The sequence below is a fragment of the Pleurodeles waltl genome, chromosome 4_1, assembly GCF_031143425.1.
Source record: "Pleurodeles waltl isolate 20211129_DDA chromosome 4_1, aPleWal1.hap1.20221129, whole genome shotgun sequence".
Taxonomy (NCBI): Eukaryota; Metazoa; Chordata; class Amphibia; order Caudata; family Salamandridae; genus Pleurodeles; species Pleurodeles waltl.
In genome coordinates, this window is record NC_090442.1 from 372,631,109 (window position 1) to 372,651,400 (window position 20,292).

At 50.2% G+C, this 20,292-nt stretch overlaps 1 protein-coding gene across 4 annotated transcripts in view; it reads right to left on the reverse strand.

Moving 5' to 3' along the window:
* ABCC9 (ATP binding cassette subfamily C member 9) overlaps nt 1-20,292 on the reverse strand; it is an 843,291-nt gene that overhangs the window by 613,235 nt on the left and 209,764 nt on the right. For all 4 annotated transcript variants that reach the window (XM_069228541.1, XM_069228540.1, XM_069228543.1 and 1 more), the window contains exon 16: nt 18,084-18,156. In XM_069228541.1, coding sequence (XP_069084642.1) covers nt 18,084-18,156 — 73 coding nt within the window. The remainder of the gene's footprint in view (nt 1-18,083; nt 18,157-20,292) is intronic.

Sequence of the window (20,292 nt, forward strand, 5' to 3'; positions counted from 1 at the left end):
CGAAATTGAGGTGTTTGCCATGCAGTAATATGGACTAAGATCAAGATTAAGGGCCTCATTTCGAGTGTGGCAGTCTACAGACTGCCACACTCGCGGTGGCGGTCAGGAAAGCCGCTGTTGCGGCAGTCCGACCACCACATTAGAACCCAGGTGGTCAGACCACCAGGGAACTACCAGCACCGGATCGTAATCTGCCAGGTAATTGCTGCCCTGGGGATTACAACGTTGTTCTCTGCCAGCCTTTTCATGAGGGTAACACTTCCATGAATGGGCTGGTGGAGAACAGGTGCAGGGGGCCACAGGAGGGCCCCTGCACTGCATATGCACTTGGTATGGACAATGTAGGGCTCCCCTGCCCAGCACCATCTCAATGTTCACAGTCTGCTTGTCAGACAGTGAACATTGCTAGGGTGCTTTTGCACCCTTCGGGCTACAGCATTGCCGGTGGCTCAATTATGAGCCAGAGACAATGCTGTAGCCCTTTTTCCCGCTAGTCCGGCAGGTGGAAACTGAGGTTTCTGCCCACCAACCTAGCGTGAAATTCTTAATAACTCCGGCAGGGTGGTCACCACGAAGGCAGCGGCCACCCTTTCGGGACCACAGGTACTTATGTAAGGTCAGCTGGGACGCCTGTGGGTTATGCTTCAATTTCTCATTAACAATCCTAAGTCTCTTTTATACTGTAAATCTCACTGAGGAAATGTTAGAAATGAGGTCTTTGGTTGGCAGTCAGGTTACCCTCTGTCCAAGCAAGGACCCTCACTCTAGTCAGGATAAAGGAGAGTCACCCTTAGTTAACCACCACTCACCCATTTGGTAGCTTGGCACGAGTAGGCAGGCTCAACTTCAGAAGCAAGTGTGTAAAGTATTTGTTCCAACACATACAGTAATACAGTGAAAACACTACAAAATGGACACCAGACCAGTTTAGAAAAATAGGTAATATTTATCTAAATCAAACAAGACCATAACGACAAAAATCCAACATACACAAGTCAAGATATGAATTTTAAAAATAATGAGTCTTAACCCTTAGAAAACAGTAAGAATGCCGTTGTTACACAAAGTACCTGGTTTGCGTGAAAAATAAAGCCGCATGGACAAGCGTGCTTCTGGAAAGTCAGAGATGCGTCAATTCCTTACTTGCAAGTGAGGCTGTGCTTTGTTTCCTTCTCTGGTCGGGTCAGCGATGGGTCGTTTTTCTCCCTTGCAAGAGAGGGATGAGTCAATTTCCCGAAGGGCACCATGGGTCCGGACAGGCTTTGAGTCAATTTTTCACTCCCAGCGATGTTGTGTTGAAATCGGGTTGCATGGTGTCAGAAAAATGCACTACGTGTTGTTTGCGTTATTATCAACAGCCGCAAGAGGGTGTTGGGCGTCATTTCTCCAGCTGCGATGTGTCGATCTTCCAGCCGCGATGCAGGCAGAGCATTGTTTTCAGTCGCGATGCCGGCAGCATGTCGTTTATCAGCCGCGTTGCAGATGGTGCATTGAAAACTTCCCTTAACAGTGGTCTTTGCATGCATTTCAGTCCTTTTCCACCAGCTTCACCTTTCAAGGGCCCAGGGACTGGATGGGGCACCATGTGGCAGGGCAGGAGTCTCACCAGAGAGTCCAGGTGCTGGAAGAGGAAGTCTTTGATGGCCCTAAGACTTCAACAACAGGACGCAAGTTCAACTCAAGACCTTGGAGATTCTTTATAAGCAGGAATATAGCACAAAGTCCAGTCTTTGTCCCCTTTCACAGGCAGAAGCAGCAACTGCAGGATAGCCCAACAAGCACAGTTACAGGAGGGGGCAGCACTTCTCCTCAGCTCTTCAGCTCTTCTCCTTGGCAGTGGTTCCTCTTGAATCCACAAGAGATCTAATTTTCAGGGATTTTGGGTCCAATACTTATACCCCTTTCCGCCTTTGAAGTAGGCCTACTTCAAAGGAAACTCTCTGTTGTTCACAAGATCCTTTAGTAACACAAAAGGATGATGGACGGAGTGCTGAACAATGGAAATACTCACCCCAGTCACAGATCTGGGCTTAATCCATTGTTCTTTTGCTCACCATGCCACCCCAGTTTGGACCCAGCCATATGCAAATCAGTCTTGACCCTGTTCCTCATGGGAATAGTCCAGCCCGAACAGCCAGGCCAGGTCCTCCCTGGACTGGAAACAAGCATCCTGGGACCGGTTTCAGGGTATCACCCTTCATCAGCCAGGCTAGCTTGAATCCAGTGGCACAGTGAGCACGGGACCCACGTCTCATATCACCTTCCGTGGTTGCTTCTTGGAAGTCAACTCATTAAAGGGGGCAACAATGGTACAATACCCCTTGACAAAACGTCTGTAATAGCCAGTGAGGCCCAAAAAAGAATCTCACACCAGTCTGGGTTTTGGGAAGCTCCCAAGCCAGAATGGTGTCATTTTTTGGCTGTAGGGGTGCCACCTGGCCACTCCATACCCGGTGTCCCAAATACACCACTGAACCCTGCCCTATCTGGCACTTGCTGGCCTTAATAGTGAGGCCTGCCTTTTGCAGGGCCTCCGACACTCTGCAGAGGTGCTACAGGTGTTTCTCCCAAGTGGAATTGAACATAGCATTGTTGTTCAGGGTGGCTGCACTGAAAACATCCAGTCCAGCCAACGCCTGGTTGACCAACCTCTGAAAGGTGGCAGGGGGAGTTTTCATCCCAAAGGGCATTACTTTAAACTGGTAGTGCCCATCTGGGGTAGAAAATGCTGACCTCTCCTTGGCCCCCTCAGTTAAAGCAATCTGCCAATACCCAGACGTCAATTCAAATGTGCTCTGGTAATTGGCAGCTCCCAACCAATCGATGAGATCTTCACCTCAGGGGATGGGGTGTGCATCAGTCTTTGTGACCGCATTGAGACCCCGGTAATCCATGCAGAACCGGAGTTCTGGTGTGGCGTCAGGAGCAGCAGCCTTTGGGACTAAGACCACAGGGCTGGCCGAAGGACTACTAGAAAACTCAATTACCCCTCGGGATAACATCTTTGATACTTCATCTTTGATGCTAGCCCTGACCTTATCAGTCACCCTGCAAACTTTCTGTTTAACAAGTGGACTGTTCCCAGTGTCCACATCATGTGTACACAAGTGTGTGACCCCTGGGACTAAGGAGAACAAGGAGGTGAACTGACCCAACACCTGGCAACAGTCCCTCTAGTTTTCTGAGGTCAGTGAAGGGGTGAGGTTGACTCCTTCTACAGACCCATCCTTCTCTCCAGCAGCCAGGAGGTCAGGAAGAGGCTCACTCTCTTTCTCCACTGCATCATCTGTTGCTAGGAGCATAGACATTTCAGTCTGCTCAAAGTGTGGCTTGAGGTGCTTCAAGGGGTTCCTGGGAGTGCGTAAGTTCACCAGGTAGGTGGCCTCACTCTTGCACTCCACTACCTCAAATGGCCCAGTCCACATGCCCTGGAGCACCCTACGCTCCACTGGCACCATCACCCACACTTTCTAATTAGGTTGAAACTCGACCAGAGTGGCGTTCTGGTCATACCACTGTTTCCTGTCTTCCTGGCTTGCTTCTAGTTCTCTTGGGCGAGAGCTCTGAAGCGGGCAGTCTGGTATCTGAAGGCCAGCATGTAACTGAATACATCCTGGGAAGGTTTGCTGGGGGCTTTCTCTAAGCCCTCCTTCACCAGACTCAAAAGGTCCCCTTACAGGGTGGTCATTAAGTAACTCAAAAGGACTAAATAAAAACCCTTTTTGATGCACCTCCCTGAAGGCGAACAGAAGGTATGGTAAGAGGACATCCCTCTTACGCCTCAAGGGCTCTGACACACCCATAATCATCCCTTTCAAGATGCGGTTGAACCTTTCAATCAGACCATTGCTTTACGGGTGGTAAGAAGTGCTGTACTTATACATTACCCCACACTCCTGCCACAGGGACTTCATATAAGTAGATATGAAGTTGGTACCCCTATCAGATACCACTTCCTTGGGGAACCCCATGTGGGTAAAAAAAAACATCAATGCACGTCCCACCACAGGGGAGGTGAGTGACCTCAGAGGAATGGCTTCTGGGTACTGATTGGCATGGTCCACCAAGACCAGGATAAACCTGTTACCCATGGCAGTCTTGGGATCCAGAGGCCCCACAATGTCAATACCAACCCTTTCAAAGGGGGGTACTAACCACAGCAAAATGGTGGAGGGGAGCCTTGCACTCTCCCCCATTTTGCCACTTGCCTGACAAGTCTGGCAAGACCTACAATGAACATCTGACTGCCTGCACATCTGGGGCCAATGGAAGTGGGTGACAAGCCTGTTAAAGGTCTTGTCTCACCCCAAATGCCCAGCTAAAGGCACATCATGAGCCAGACCCAGTAGGAAGGCTCTGAAGCACTGGGGTACCACCAGCACACAGGCTGACCCAGGCTCAGTAACCTCAGGCTCACTATACAGGAGGCCGTCCTCCCAATCGATCAGGTGAGATCCTGGCTCCTTGCCAGCCGCCTGGTCTGCAGCCTGCTGTGGCAAACCCTCCAGAGTAGGACATACTTTCTGTGCCTCATAGAATGCCTCCCTGTGACAGCTCAGTGACCTCCCCCAACTCAGCCACCTGTTCCTCTGTAGGCTCTGGGGTATTACCCACAGGTTCAGCCTCCTCCCGTACCATGGGAACTTCTGGGCCCAGTTTCCTGTGCCCCTTGCCCTTCCTCTTAGTGGCAGACCCCTGGGCTACTGTTTCAGGCTCCAGGGACTTCTCACCACCCTTGGGAGCTGCCATTGACCAGGTAGATACGCATTCCCACCCAGGCAGACACCAATATCTCCAAGTGTGACCTGTGTTCCACCTCCTTCCAAAGGGAATCATCCAGGTCATTGCCAAGCAAACAATACACGGGCATGGCTGGACTCACAGCAACTTTCATGGAACTTGAGACCCCCCTCCATTAAAAGGGAACCTGTGCCACTCTGCACAAATGCTCTGAGTTGTCCACTGCAACTACTTGGTGAGGTACAGAGAGATCTATCTGCTCTTCAGACACCAGGTGACTCCTCACTGTAGTCACACTGGCTTCTGTGTCTCCCAGAGCCTCCAACCTCCGCCCCTTGATGGTCACCCACTGCCTGTATTTCTTAGTGTTCTCAGGCACTAGGGTTCTCTGGACCATCTCACTGTCCCCTAGTGAGACAAGGGTCATCTCAGCTTGCTCCCACCCACCTGGAACCAACTCCTCCCCAAGTGCTACACTAGCCAAACCCTGTGACTGAGCATCAGTGGTTGCTGGTGTACCCTTGGGACATTTGGGGCCCCTCTCATATGACCCACTGGTCACATGCATAAGACTTGCGGGGACCCTATTCGCAGGTTTCCCTTTGGAGAACCATGACTTCTTCTCACTGGGCGGCTGGGAATCCTTAGACTGCGAACTAGGTTGGGGCCCTTTAGAGAACTCCCCCTGTTTACCCTTACCCCCCTTTCTTCTGAGAGTGACCCTGCCCACCCTTTGCATGGTCTCCCCTGTACCTCTTCTGGACCCTGGTGCTTTCCCAACCGCCACTTCCTGCTCAAGCTTCCTGGGATCAGACAGGTTGCTATCAATCAGGTGCTGGCGCAGCTCTGGAAAACAAAGACTATACAACTGCTCCCAAGCAATCAAATTGTACAGCCCCTTAAAGTTGTTACCTTACTGCACTTCACCCAACCATCCAGTGACCTGCAAACAGAATCAACACATTACAACCATGTTTGGGTTTCCTTCTTTTTATAGGACCTAAACTTGTCATTGTACTGCTCAGGGATGAGACCATACCTTGTGATTAGGGCGTCCTTTATGATAGAGTAAGTGAGCCCCTGAGGATCCCCATATGATGTCAGAGTATCCCTCCCCTCTACCTCAAAGTGCTTCCACAGACCCGCCTCCCAATGTGCTTCAGGGACCAGATTCATGTGGAGAGCAGACTCATACCCTTTGAACCACAAGTATAAATCATCCTCCCTCTTGTAATCCTTCACCAGATCTTTAGGAATGTGCCTCCTCCTCTCAGGCTGCACCGTGGTATTGCTGCCACCATCCCTACTGGACTGGCTCCCCTGATCAAGCTCCCTCAAACTGAGCTCATGAGCCAGTAGAATCTTCTTCTCTTCTATGGCCTTATTTTCTCCAACTCCAACTGGTAAGCCCTCTCTGTCTGTCTGTCCTGCAACTCTTCAGGAGTCAGACCTTTGGATTACACACTACTACTTGCCCTGGAGACCCTCCCCCCAGGCATTGTATACCATTGTGTATACTCTGCACCTCCTCATCAACATCCTATTCTTCTGTGTGCCCTCCAGCTTCCTGGGCTGCCATGTAGGCCCTCAGTGCCTTTTGCAGCTCCTCCTTCCTGGTGGAGCTCCTAATAGGACAGACAAGATCCTTACAGAACTGTTTCAACTGATCCACTGTGTAACTTTCCAGTTTCCCTAATTCAAAAACAGCCTCAGCTGGTGTATATCCAGATTGGGGCATGATGGCAAATCAAAAGTGCAAGGTTACCCCCTGTCCAAGCAAGGACCTTCATTCTAGTCAGGGTAAAGGAGAATCACCCTCAGTTAACCCCCGCTGACCCCCTTGGTAGCTTGGCATGAGCAGGCAGGCTCAACTTCAGAAGTAAGTGTGTAAAGTATTTGTACCAACACACGCAGTAATACAGTGAAAACACTACAAAATGGACACCACACCAGTTTAGAAAAATAGGTAATATTTATCTAAATCAAACAAGACCTTAACGACAAAAATCCAACAAACACAAGTCAAGATATGAATTTAAAAAATAATGAGTCTTAACCCTTAGAAAACAGTGAGAACGCTGTTGTTACACAAAGTACCTGGTTTGCGTAAAAAATAAAGCCGCATGGGCAAGCGTGCTTCAGGAAAGTCAGACATGCGTCAATTCCTTACTCGCAAAAGAGGCTGTGCGTCGTTTCATTCTCCGGTCGGGTTGGCAATGCGTTGTTTTTCTCCCTTGCAAGAGAGCGATGCATCAATTTCCACATGGGCACGTTGGGTCCGGGCAGGCTTTATTTCTGATGCTAGCCAGTGCCATATTTAACTCCTGATATAAAAACGACGTGCAACTGGGAGGCAGGCCTAAATAATGGCGCTAAGCCCGTTTAGTGTCATTATTTAATGCCTGGTCAGACCAGACGTTAAAGTACAGGTATGCCCCTTTCCATGGGTAAACACCATGAAATGGGCACAGAGATACCCACCCCAACCCCCAGCAACACCACCACCCACACCACAGGGACGCTCAATGAGGAGGAAGCCTATCCCAGGTAAGTTGCAGGTAAGCGTTTGTGTATGTGTCTGGGGTGCCATTGGGTGCCCCTTTCATGGGGCCCCCTGCCTGGCACTGGGTATGTAGGGTTTGACCAGGGGACACTGGTCCCCTGTGTTTGGGCATTGTGGTAGGGGTAATGACTCATGTCTAAACTTAGACAGGAGTCATTTTTTGGCTGTTTGTGCGACAAACAATGATGCTAGGCTGACTAGCGGCACGAATTTTGCCGCTAACCAGCCTAATGTAATTTCTCACCCACTAGCGCCATTTTCCCTAACACCATCCCTCACCAGTTAGCGTCCTTTTTTGAAAAGCTAGCCATTCCTTAGCGCCATTATGCGTCATTTTATAAATATGGTGCACAATGGCGTTAGGGAATGAGGTTAGCTGGCGTTAAAAAAATGAAGCACGACTGCATTAGCGCAGCTGTGCACCATTTTTCATAAACATGGCACTAAGGTGGTCATTATAACATTGGCGGTAAAAGTCGCTTACCGCCGTGCAGAAGACCGCCAATACACCGACGCGGCCGCGGTAGACCGCCACAGCTATTATGACACACATCTCGGAATCCGCCGAAATTCAGACACCCACACAACACCGCCACACCAAAGGTCAGTGATAAACATGCAGAAACAAATCCTCCACCTCCACGCCAACAGAAACACGCCCATGCTATTACGACCCACGAATCCACGCAGCGGTCTTTCAACCGCGGTATACCATTGGCGATACACACCGCCGCGCTCAAAATACACACACATCTCCAAAACACCGCCACATTGGACAATTTGAAATATACACACCTGATACACATACAAACATCACTCCCACACACCCAATACTATATAAAACACACACCCACATCACCCACAAACCCCTATGACCACAAATTCTGAAAGAAGGCCAGTGAGACAGCACAGCAATTGACAACCCCATCACACAGAGGCACACAACACCATCACCCACACAACTTCCACGCACAAAACACCACACAACACTGCACTCACCACAATCATCAACACATACACCACCCCACACATCACACACACCACCCCATGGCACGCCAAAGACACCCCTGCTTCTCCGAGGAGGAGCTCAGGGTCATGGTGGAGGAAATCGTACGGGTAGAGCCACAGCTATTTGGCTCACAGGTACAGCACACATCAATAGCCAGGAAGATGGAGTTATGGCGCAGAATAGTTGACAGGGTCAACACTGTGGGACAGCACCCAAGAAATAGGGAGGACATCAGGAAGAGGTGGAACGACCTACAGGGGAAGGTGCGTTCTACGGTCTCCAGGCAAAACATCGCGGTACAGCGGACTGGCGGCAGACCCCCACCTCCTCCCCCACAACTAACAACATGGGAGGAGCAAGTCTTGACCATCCTGCATCCTGAGGGCCTCGGAGGAGTCGGTGGAGGATGGGACACTGGTAAGTCAAATCTCAACTATCAGATCCCCCACCCTACCTGCATGCTATCACACACCCCCACCCTCACACCCTCCCCTATCACTACAACTCATCACTAATGTACCCATAACACAAACCACACATCCCAACACCAAGCCTTGCATGACACAACTAAGCATGGTCACCCCTCACCAAAGCATGCTCACTGCACATACCCAGAACAACCCCCCAACCATCATCACACAAGCCCCCAAACAGGAATGCTTGCACTGGGGTTCACGCACAGCCACCCATTGCACACCATTACACACACACATGCAATAATCATGCTCTTATGCCCCTGCAGGAACACGAAGGACCGTCACCACACCAGAGGGTCCAGACAACACCACTCCACCCCCAGAAGAGGCCCACAGTGACGAGAGCAGCTCTGCCCTACTCGATCCTGATGACCAGCCCGGACCATCGTGGGCCTCAGGACAGTCGGTTCCCCTTGCACAGGCACATCCCAACACCGACCTTCCACCCTCTGGCAACACCAGCACAGCACCCACCCAGCGGGCCCAAACCTCCCTACCCAGGACAGGTCAATCAGCGGTGTGTCCACCACTACAGGGCACCCAGGGTAACCCACCCTCCCAACAACAACAGGGACCTGGGGGCAGTGGTAGTGGGCACACGGTCCAGGGGACGGAGGCACAGGAACATAGGGGAACTGGGAGGGCTGCTGTGCGACAGAGGGAGGACAGGCCAAGGGAATCCACTCTCCACGAGGCCCTCTCCTCCATCATGGGAGCCTACCACCACTCACAGGAGACGATGGCGACGGTCCTGGACAAGTTGCAGGAGACCCTGCAGGAGGAGCAGTATTTGGGGTTCAGGGAGGAACTCAGGACCATCAGCTCCACCCTGGGCACCATCGTAGGGGTGCTGAAGGACATACAGCAGACCTTGAGGGACACCGTGGCACTCCAAGGGGCCCCTGACACTAGCCAGGACGATGAAATGCCCACCACCTCCGACGGCGCTAGTGGACAGGACGCCCCGCCACAGGACCACCACACCAGCACCCCACCCCCTGCAGACGGACAACCACCACGCAAGCGGTCCCTGAGATCCAGGAACAGGACAGAGCAAGATGGCAAGACCCCCGCCAGAAAATGAGACCACCCTGATTGTCATCCCACTGTCCCACTTTGTTACCCTGTCTATATTCGAACTGCCCCAGCTCCACTTCCTATGCCCAGATGGGCAGTGCACCTGTGAGACTAATAGACTGGACTCTGCCATGGACATTCCTCCACCATCCCCCCTCTCCATTTTACCACCCCCTTAAAAAATTAGCACTTAAATAAACACCCTTGAAACACAAAACAATCTGGAGTCAGTCTATGATTTTGTACTTTGTATTATGAATGACAGTGTCATAATGGCTGTACCATTGTAAGGCTAACATACCTATGTCACACATCACAAGCCCTTGAAGGATGCAAGCAGTTGACACATAGGTTACCACACCTGTGAAACCATAATGGAAGGGTACAACTCAGTTAACAAATTGTGATTGAAATAGACAAACAGGATAGAGGTAGACGTGTGACAGTGAATGTAATGTAAAATCTGAAAATGTCCTCACATGTGTGTCACTGGAAATATTGCTGTATGACTGACTCCCTGTTGTCGTTTTCTTCTTCCTCAGCTTCATCCTCATCACTGTCCACAGGCTCCACAGGCTCCACAGCTGCTACAACACCGTCATCTGGATCATCCTCCTGCAGAAAAGGCACCTGGCGTTGCAAAACCAAATTATGGAGCATGGAGCAGGCGATGATGATGTCGCACACCTTCTTCGGTGAGTAGAATAGGGATCCACCTGTCATATGGAGGCACCTGAACCTGGCCTTCAGGAGGCCGAAGGTGCGTTCGATCACCCTCCTAATCCGCCCATGGGCATCATTGTACCGTTCCTCTGCCTTGGTCCTGGGATTCCTCACTGGGGTCAATAGCCAGGACAGGCTGGGGTAACCACAGTCCCCCAATAGCCATACCCGGTTGCTCTGGAGTTGACCCATCATATCAGGGATGCTACTATTCTGCAGGATGTAGGCATCATGCACTGAGCCAGAGAACATAGCATTTATCTGCGAGATGTACTGGTCTGCCAAACAGACCATCTGGACATTCATGGAATGATAATTCTTCCTGTTCCTGTACACCTGTTCACTCCTGCGGGGGGGACCAGAGCTACATGGGTCCCATCAATGGCACCTATGACGTTGGGGATATGTCCAAGGGCATAGAAGTCACCCTTCACCTGAGGGAAAATGATGTATCTCCTTACGTGTTTCAGCAGGGCAGACAACACTCTGGACAGCACGTTGGAAAACATAGGCTGGGACATCCCTGATGACATGGCCACTGTTGTCTGAAAATACCCACTTGCAAGGAAATGGAGCACTGACAGCACCTGCACGTCAGCGGGGATTCCAGTCGGATGGCGGATCGGTGAGATCACGTTTGGCTCCAACTGGGTACATAGTTCCTGGATAGTGGCACGGTCAAACCTTTAAGTGACGATGATATGTCTTTCTTCCATTGTCAAAAGGTCCACCAGCGGTCGGTACACCAGAGGATTCCGCCATCTTCTCATATGTCCCTGCTGACGGTGCCTACGAAGGACAACAGCGAAGAACCAGTCACTGTTCCTCCAGGTATGTACCCACAGTTACACACAAGACTACACCACTCACAAAACCCTTCCTGTATGTGTGTTGAGTGTAGGCCTAGCTATGTGTGACGCAGTAGTAAATGAAGCCATGTGGGCCCCTGAAATGGCGGCTGCCTGACCTCTAAACTGGGACAATGGGATTGTGGGGTAACTGCGCTGGCGTTGCACACCGTCGCGGTAGGCGGTCGTAGACCGCAGCGCAATGCTGCATTGGTTAACAGTGGACCCTATGGGTCCCAGGAGCCAATGAACAGGTGTGCCGGCGGTGATGATGCGCACCGGCGCGGACGTCACCGCTGTGGACGTCACCGCCATTTTCTATCTGTTCAATTACTAGATACCTGACCTTCGACAGGAGAGGACCTACACTGCTAGTGCTGCTGTGACCTCGGTCTGGAAGCAACGATGGCTGCTGCGTCTGGGGAAAGGGCCCCTGCCTTCACTGCACAGGAGTTGGAGAAACTTGTGGATGGGGTCCTCCCCCAGCACACACTACTCTACGGTCCTCCAGACCAACAGGTTAGAACACAGGGAGCACGTTGTATGGGCTAGGCCTGGGTGGAGAGGGGTGGGTGGAAGAGGTAAGTGGGCAGAGTTGATTGAACATCAATGCATGCAAATGAATGGGCCACATGGCCAGAGTAGGGAGGGGGCCACTCACAATGACGGTGCAGTTGGTAATGACTGTTCCACTTCCCTTGTGCATGTCATGTAGGTCAGCGCCCACCAGAAGAGGGACATCTGGCGTGCCATCCCCAAGGAGGTCCGGACCCTGGGGGCCCACCACAGACGGGGCACCCACTGCCGGAAGAGATGGGAGGACATTCGCCGCTGCAGCAAGAAGACGGCGGAGGCTCAGCTAGGGATGGCCTCCCAACGTGGGAGGGGTGCCCGTCGCACCATGACCCCCCTGATGTACGGGATCCTGGCGGTGGCCTACCCGGAGTTGGATGGCCGCTTGAGGATATCACAGCAGACACAAGGGGGTGAGTACAACCTCATTCTGGGGACTTTGCGTGCAGTGGAGGTGTCTGGGTGGGGGAGGTGGGCTGTGGGTGTCCCTAGGCCAGGGCGAGTTAGGTAGGCAAGGCCCCTCCGTTATGTAGGCAATGTGGCACTCAACCCCACCTCAGCAGAGTGCCAAGTCGAGGTATATTTGCCCCTGTGGCATCCATGTGCGCAGATGTCCACCATTGCCATGTAGGCCATAACCCAGAAATTGCGTGTGCAGAGTGCAGGAGCACGGCGTAATGCAGGGGGCTGCTGCGTCTGTCTTGTCCGCCAACGGTAGCGGAATACCATGCACTAAAACTCTTGTTCTTCTGTCTCCCCCCCTTTTCCTGCTCTCCCTGTCCTTTTGTACATCAGCATCAACAGGCCGAGGTACAGTGGCACTGGAGCACGAGGGAGCTGCATCCCACATGGCCATGGAGGGCCACACCACGGACTCTGAATGCACCAGTGGGACGGAGGGCGAGGGGAGCTTCACGTCGGCCACTGGATCACCAACCAGCGACACGGACTCGTCCGCCGATGGGAGCTCCCCTGTGGTGGCGGCACCATCTGTGCGCACCACTTCTACAGGTACAGTCGCCACCTCCCCTACCAGCACCACCCTCCCAGCAGCCCCTCAGCGTTCGCCCCGTGCCCGCTCGCCCAGGAGGGTGGGCATCACCTTCGCCCCAGGCACCTCAGGCCCTGCCCCAGTCACCCCTGCTGCCCTCAGTGAGGAGGCCATTGACCTCCTCGGGTCACTCACTGTTGGCCAGTCTACCATTGTGAATGCCATCCAGGGTGTAGAACGACAGTTACAACACGGTAATGCATTCCTGGAGGGCATTCATTCTGGTCAGGCTGTCCTTCAGTGAACCCTGCAATCTCTGGACTCAGCACTGATGGCAGCCATTGTCCCTGTGTCGAGCCTCCCCCCTCCAACCTCCTCCACCCAGACCCAATCCCCTGTACCCCAGCCCATCCCAAGCACACCTACAGACCAGCAGGCACACAAGTCAACACCCAAAAGTAGCTCAAGCAAACATAGGCACCACACATCCCACAGGCACTCACACAAGCATCACACCCATACAGACACAGCAACATCCACTGTCTCCACTGTGTCCCCCTCCTCCTCTTCTCCCTCCTCCCTCCCAGTCTCGTCTACACACACACCTGCATGCACCACATCTCCAGGCACCAGGAATCGCACAAGGACACCCAGCACCACAAGCCACTCACCTGCACTCACCACCTCCGCTGCCATTTACACGTCCCCTGTGTCCTCTCCCAGTGTCTCTGTGACGCCCCCTCCGAAAGTACACAAACGCCGGCAATCACTCACCCAACATCCATCCACCTCACGACAGCCTCCTGTACCTGCACCTGCACCCAAAACAGCTAAAGTAACACCTCCTACAACCACCTCTTCTTCCTCCACTCCCAGACCCCCATCCAGCTACCCATCCCAGTGTTCGTCAGAATCTGTCCCTGTGTAAAATTGACCTTTTTGCCCCCCCCCCCCCCTCCAATTCATCAGTCCCGTCGTAGCGCCTCAGCCAAGAAGCCTCCAATACCAGTGGTGCGTGTTCAGGGATTGTGGAGTGCACCGGCCACTAGGGCAGGCAGTAGGACCTGGAGCCAAGGCACTGGCAGCCCACCCCCGGTAAAGGCTCTAAAATTGGAGAGTGGACGACGGGACCGTGTTAAGACTCCTGGTGGGACAACAACTGACCTGGGTTCGGAGGGGATTGTAGAGTCAACTGTGACTCCACCAAAGGTGGGGAAGGTCCAGAGGAAGTCTTGCCAGCCTGTTGTGAGTGTCACGGCGGAGAAGTGCGCCATCATTTCCGGCGGTTCAGACACAACCGCCAGCACCGTCGTCACTGGTCCAGAGTCCACTGCCAGGGTCACAGCCCAGGAGGGCCCAAGTATCGTCACTGGTCCAGAGACCACCGCCAGAGTCACAGCCCAGGAGGGCCCAAGTATCGTCACTGGTCCAGAGACCACCACCAGAGTCACAGCCCAGGAGGGCCCAAGTATCGTCAGTGGTCCAGAGACCACCGCCAGAGTCACAGCCCAGGAGGGCCCCGGCTGCCACAGCCCCGCTGGACAATGATGGAACGTCATGCCACACACCAATGCCCAATGTAGAGATCGTCATGCCACACACCAATGCCCAGTGTAGGGAAAGTCATGCCACACACCAATGTCCGTACCAGAACCACCAAGGCAAAGCACCGCTGAACAGGGCAAAGACCGCTATGGCAAAGCACCGCTGAACAGGGCAAAGACCGCTTTGGCAAAGCACCGCTGAACAGGGCAAAGACCGCCATGGTGAAGACTGCTGAACAGGGCAAAGACCGCTATGGCAAAGCACTGCTGAACAGGGCAAAGACCGCTATGGCAAAGCACCGCTGAACAGGGCAAAGACCGCTATGGCAAAGCACCACTGAACAGGGCAAAGACCGCCATGGTCAAGCACCGCTGAACAGGGCAAAGACCGCTATGGCAAAGGACCGCTGAACAGGGCAAAGACCGCCATGGTGAAGACCGCTGAACAGGGCAAAGACTGCTATGGCAAAGCACCACTGAACAGGGCAAAGACTGCTATGGCAAAGCACCGCTGAACAGGGCAAAGACCGCTATGGCAATGCACCGCTGAACAGGGCAAAGACCGCCATGGTGAAGACCGCTGAACAGGGCAAAGACCGCTATGGCAAAGCACCGCTGAGCAGGGCAAAGACCGCCATGGTGAAGACCGCTGAACAGGGCAAAGACCGCTATGGCAAAGCACCACTGAACAGGGCAAAGACCGCCATGGTGAAGACCACTGAACAGGGCAAAGACCGCTATGGCAAAGCACCACTGAACAGGGCAAAGACCGCCATGGTGAAGACCGCTGAACAGGGCAAAGACCGCTATGGCAAAGCACCGCTGAACAGGGCAAAGACCACCATGGCGAAGCACCGCTGAACAGGGCAAAGACAGCCATGGTGAAGACCGCTGAACAGGGCAGGCACCGTGTAGGAATGAATGGACCGCCACATCAGGCATCCTTATCCCATGTGCAGCTGGGACAGTGACAGGACAGGAACTTTCACATGGAGACTCATCCAGTATGGGCACCAGTCCCCCCCAGTACCAGTAGAGAACTGCATCTACTTGAGAGACTGTAGCTTTGCACTCCCCAGGATGGCACAGTGGACAACCCACCCACTGTATAGACTTGAGAGACTGTGGCTTTGCACTCCCCAGGAAGGCACAGTGGGCAACCCACCCACTGTAGAGACTTGAGATACTGTGGCTTTGCACTCCCCAGGATGGCACAGTGGGCAAGCCACCCACTGTAGAGACTTGAGAGACTGTGGCGTTGCACTCCCCAGGATACATCAATGGGCATGGTGCCCCGTCGTGGATCTGGCTTCGCATTCATCTGGCTGAGGTGCCCCTCCTTTCCTTCCCCCTGAGGTGCCTGTAGTATTTCTATCTGATGCCCCGGCAGTGTTCTCTCCGATTGTGGTCAGGTGTCGTTTGTGGACCTCGCCCATGCATTTTTGGACTGTTGGTGCACGGACATTGTTGTGTACATATCTGCACTACTTCTCGTATTGTATATAATTATGAGTGATTTTCTAATATATATCAGTATATTTTTGTATGACATGTATATTGGCACATTATAATGTTTGACCGAAATTCGCATTGTGTTTTCATTCTTCCGGGGGGATTGTCGGTTGTCCTTGTGATTTTTGTGAATGCATTGGTGTGTATGTTGTGATATGCGAGGGTGGGGGTGTTTGGTGGGTGTCCCCCTAACTTTTGCCTCCCCCGTGTCGTAGGTGCAGTAATCACCGGTGTCTTCTGCGCAAACGTAGCTGTTGTTCGTAGAGGAGCAGGAAGACAAGGGCAGGGAGTATTTGTAATTCCGGGTCCATGGAGTCGTCGTCCCTAGTGAGATGTGTTCAGGTGAGCGTTTTCCCATAGCAAATGCTGTTTCCGCCGTGTTTTTATCCACGGTGAATCCGCCCCGGAAAAGGTGGCGGGTTGGTGGGTTGTAATAGTGTGGGCGCTACATTGTCTCCCGCCTGTCTGTTGGCGGTAACCGCCGCTCTGTTTGTCTGTACTGCCGTGGCGGTCGGAGTGTTAAAGTGGCTGTCTTTGTTGGCGGTTTCCACCAGGGTCATAATTCCCTTTTTTTGGCCGCCGACCTGTTTGCGGTATTTCCGCAGCTTTAACACCGTCCGCCAGGGTTGTAATGACCACCTAAGTCTCATAAACTGCAACTAAGGAGCTGCACTGAAACATCAACTTTGGGGAGAAAACAGTGATGTCCGGTGGCAAATGCACCTGAAGAAGGAGTATCATAACATATTCAGCAACTAAGAAGCTACAGTTAGGTGTATGAATACAAAAAGCGAGACTGAATTGCTTGAAATTCAAATTGTTCACTCTGTGGACAGAGGAGGAAGCCACTGATGTGGCAAAGAGGAAGAGTGGGCCAGAATTACCTGTAGGACTGGGATGTATGTGTGGCAAGAAAAAATATAACACGAGTTAGAAAAAATTTATGTGATGTGGAGGTGCTCAATGAAAAAGGAGGAATGTTTTAGGCAAAATACCTAAGGATGTTCCCTTAATGGCAATATAATACAATAGCACTAAGCATCTGCATAGAAGTCGCTAGTAGCTCTACGCAAAAACTCTGATTAAAAATACATTTAATTGAGTTTAGATGGTGGTAGTGAGTGCAGAGAATGTGGCACATTGTAAAATTACTTTGAGAGGAACAAAAACAAAGAGTGACGAGTGACATATGGAGGGGACTTGCAGGAGGAGTGCAGTGGGGTTGTGAAAGATTTGCCCCTGGGCTAAATGTGGAGTTGACAGCAAATCCAGAATCCAATACAAACTGAGGTTTCAAGTAACCAAAATCCTCATTTTTAAGGGAAGCCAAAGGAACAGTGATGACAAGAAAAATCTCAGTTGTGATTTCAGATAATGAATACTCAGGGGCTCGTGGGTAGCAGTCCACAATTGCACTACTCCTCCTACTAAAATGCTCTCCTACTGTTCACCCAAAATGTAATGTCACATAGCTTATATTTTTAAGGAAAATCAGGAACCTTAAATGAAACCATGCATAGCAGATCAACTTGTATCAACATAAAAGAAAAAGCACAAAAGACATGCAATGAACTACGCCCCTGTTATGAGTCACTCTAATTACAGCTTAACTTTGGATATGCCCTAGTAAGTCTACCTAACTTGTTCAGCCCTTTCCCATAGACTAAAACAATCTGGCCAGGATTCCCACATTTTCTGAGAGTTATAAGGATACACGATGGTATAGATCACCTTTTCTGCATTAATCCATCCATTATATCTACTCTGACAGTGATATCGGGCACTCCCAGATTGTTTAGTGATCATTAGCCATAGCTTCTTGACTTAGCGTCGGCCAGTCTCTCCAAAGATCCATAGAATCGCTAGTTAGGATTATATTACCATCCTCTAGCCTAATGCCACAGACAAAGCCTTGACAACTTTCTCCCAGAGAGTAGAGTTAACTGATATCTCTTCACATTCCTAAAGCAGGGGTTTTAAGAAAGCTTCTGAAAAGCAATGATATTGTTAGCATGAATCATGCATACCTGTAGGAATTCTGATGTCAATACTGGATAACGTAGCCAGGTTACTTCCCCATGAAAAGTAACCATTGCAGACCTGCAAAAAAATACAGTCTCATTAAAAAAGAAATAGAGAACTGGTAAATTTGTGCACTTTTCATGATTTAAGTTTCTCCAAGATAGCAATCTTCGTTTATTTTGCCCAATTTTAAATTCTGTGTAATGGCTATTTTATACAAATGTATTTTTTGTTATTTATTGCTTTTTGACTAGCACAGGATAAAAAGCAAAAATGAATAAGTGGCAGACTTAAGGGATCGCAACATTTTTAAGGATCACATCTACCTGACCAGTAATGGGTATCTAGTGAAAAGTTACTTCAAAAATATTATTATTAGTGAATATATAAAAATTAATTTTCTCATAAACAAATTACATGCTGTTTGAAGATTTATTCATTTATGGAATTTGAGCTATGGTTAATTACAACATTAATAGTAATTAATATTGCTGAAATATTTGTATGCAAATGATTCCTCCATGAACATTGTGTGCTTTACAGTACAGATTTACTAAAAGGCGTAAATATCTGGCAACGCCGCAAACTAACGCGCATGGCACAAAGAGGAGAAATACCTTTATTGCAGGACACATTGAAAGAGCAAAAGGCCATGAATGGTTGTTTATGTTCAGGGAGGTGTTCCTTCCTGCGCATAAACAATCATTCAAAAATGACGATTTGGTACTTCTATGTGTGCTGCATTTTGCAGCACATATAGAAGTGCCAAATTGACATTGCAGATTGTTTATGTGCAGGAAGACACACCTTCCTGCACATAAACAATCATTTCACTCAACGCAGACCCCTTTGCCCCATGCTTTGGTGCAGGCTGCTTAATTTAGCGCCGGCACAGGGGGGAACGCGTAGGTGCGCTTTATTCTAGTAAATATGGCGCATCCCTGCGTTTCAAAACTGGGGTGGCGCTGCTATTTTTGGTGCAGCACCGCGATGCACTAGTTTCTTGTAGATCTGGCCCATAGTTTGTAAAACTATACTCTGTTGGCTCTAAAGTGCAATAAAATAAACAAAGAAAAATAAAGAAAGCAAAGTTAAATGCTTTATACACAACAACTTTGCAATTCAGTCCCTACTTTACTTTTCTAGACTCAGTAAAACACTGAAGTGAAATACATTCGGAACAATTTTGTATGTGAGAAGATATTTTTATGAGTTAAGAGATTTGTTGATATTTCAAGATGCTCCACCATCCATCTATGTATTTATTATTTTCTTTATATGCACTGAACAAGTTAGGGATCCAAGACCTTTCAGGTGCCTATTTCAGCTGCATTTAGCCATTAAAATAAGAACGTTTGTTATTCCACTGGGCAGGCAGTAGGTGCTTTCATCCTATTTCTTCATAAAGCTCATTCCACAAGCCTCCTTCTTGTCTGCAAAAGACTTTCCTCCTACTCGAGCTGTTTTTAAGGTTTCCAGGATAATTAACTATTTGCCACTGCATCTTAGTTGCCTTTCTGGCTGACAGGTCGTGGACGTTTTATAGGTATTCAGGGGCATAAGCTTCAGGGCCAGGGTCATGGTTTTGTATTTCAGTTTAGCCTCAACTGTAATCCGGTATACCTTCTTTAATGCTGGTGTAATGTGTTCTCTTTGTATTAATCTGTAAAACAGCCTTAGTAGCCGAGATGTGTACCACTTTTAATTCCAGAATATATTTCTTTCATTAATAACGGCATCTCTGTTGTATAGTTTGGACCCCGTAACTGCTCCAACGATTTACCCTGTTCCACTATCAAGGGCGTACCTATTTGAGAAGCTTCAAGTTAGATCTCGAGTGGAGGCTACCATCTTGCTTGTGCATAGAAATGCAAGAAGAAAGTAAACCACTGGTAATGACATTCTTGGGGTTGACTTCAGCAAGCCTTAGAATGTAGAATGGGTGGGTGGTTTTTAACCTTCCTAACCACTGATTTAGAGTTTAGTGGATGGGTACTCCTTCATGTTTGTAATGGGTATACCATTTGCCATATACAGGTGCATCTGGACATTCTGCTCCTGCAAGAAGATGAAGGGATATCCAATATGTTAGTCATGGAGTACCCATCCACTGAACTGTAAATCTTGATCTTTTGAAACACTTTTGTTGGTTTCTTTCAGAATAACAATGAAAAGTGAAAGCAGGATCCCTTAGATACCCTAAACAATACTTAG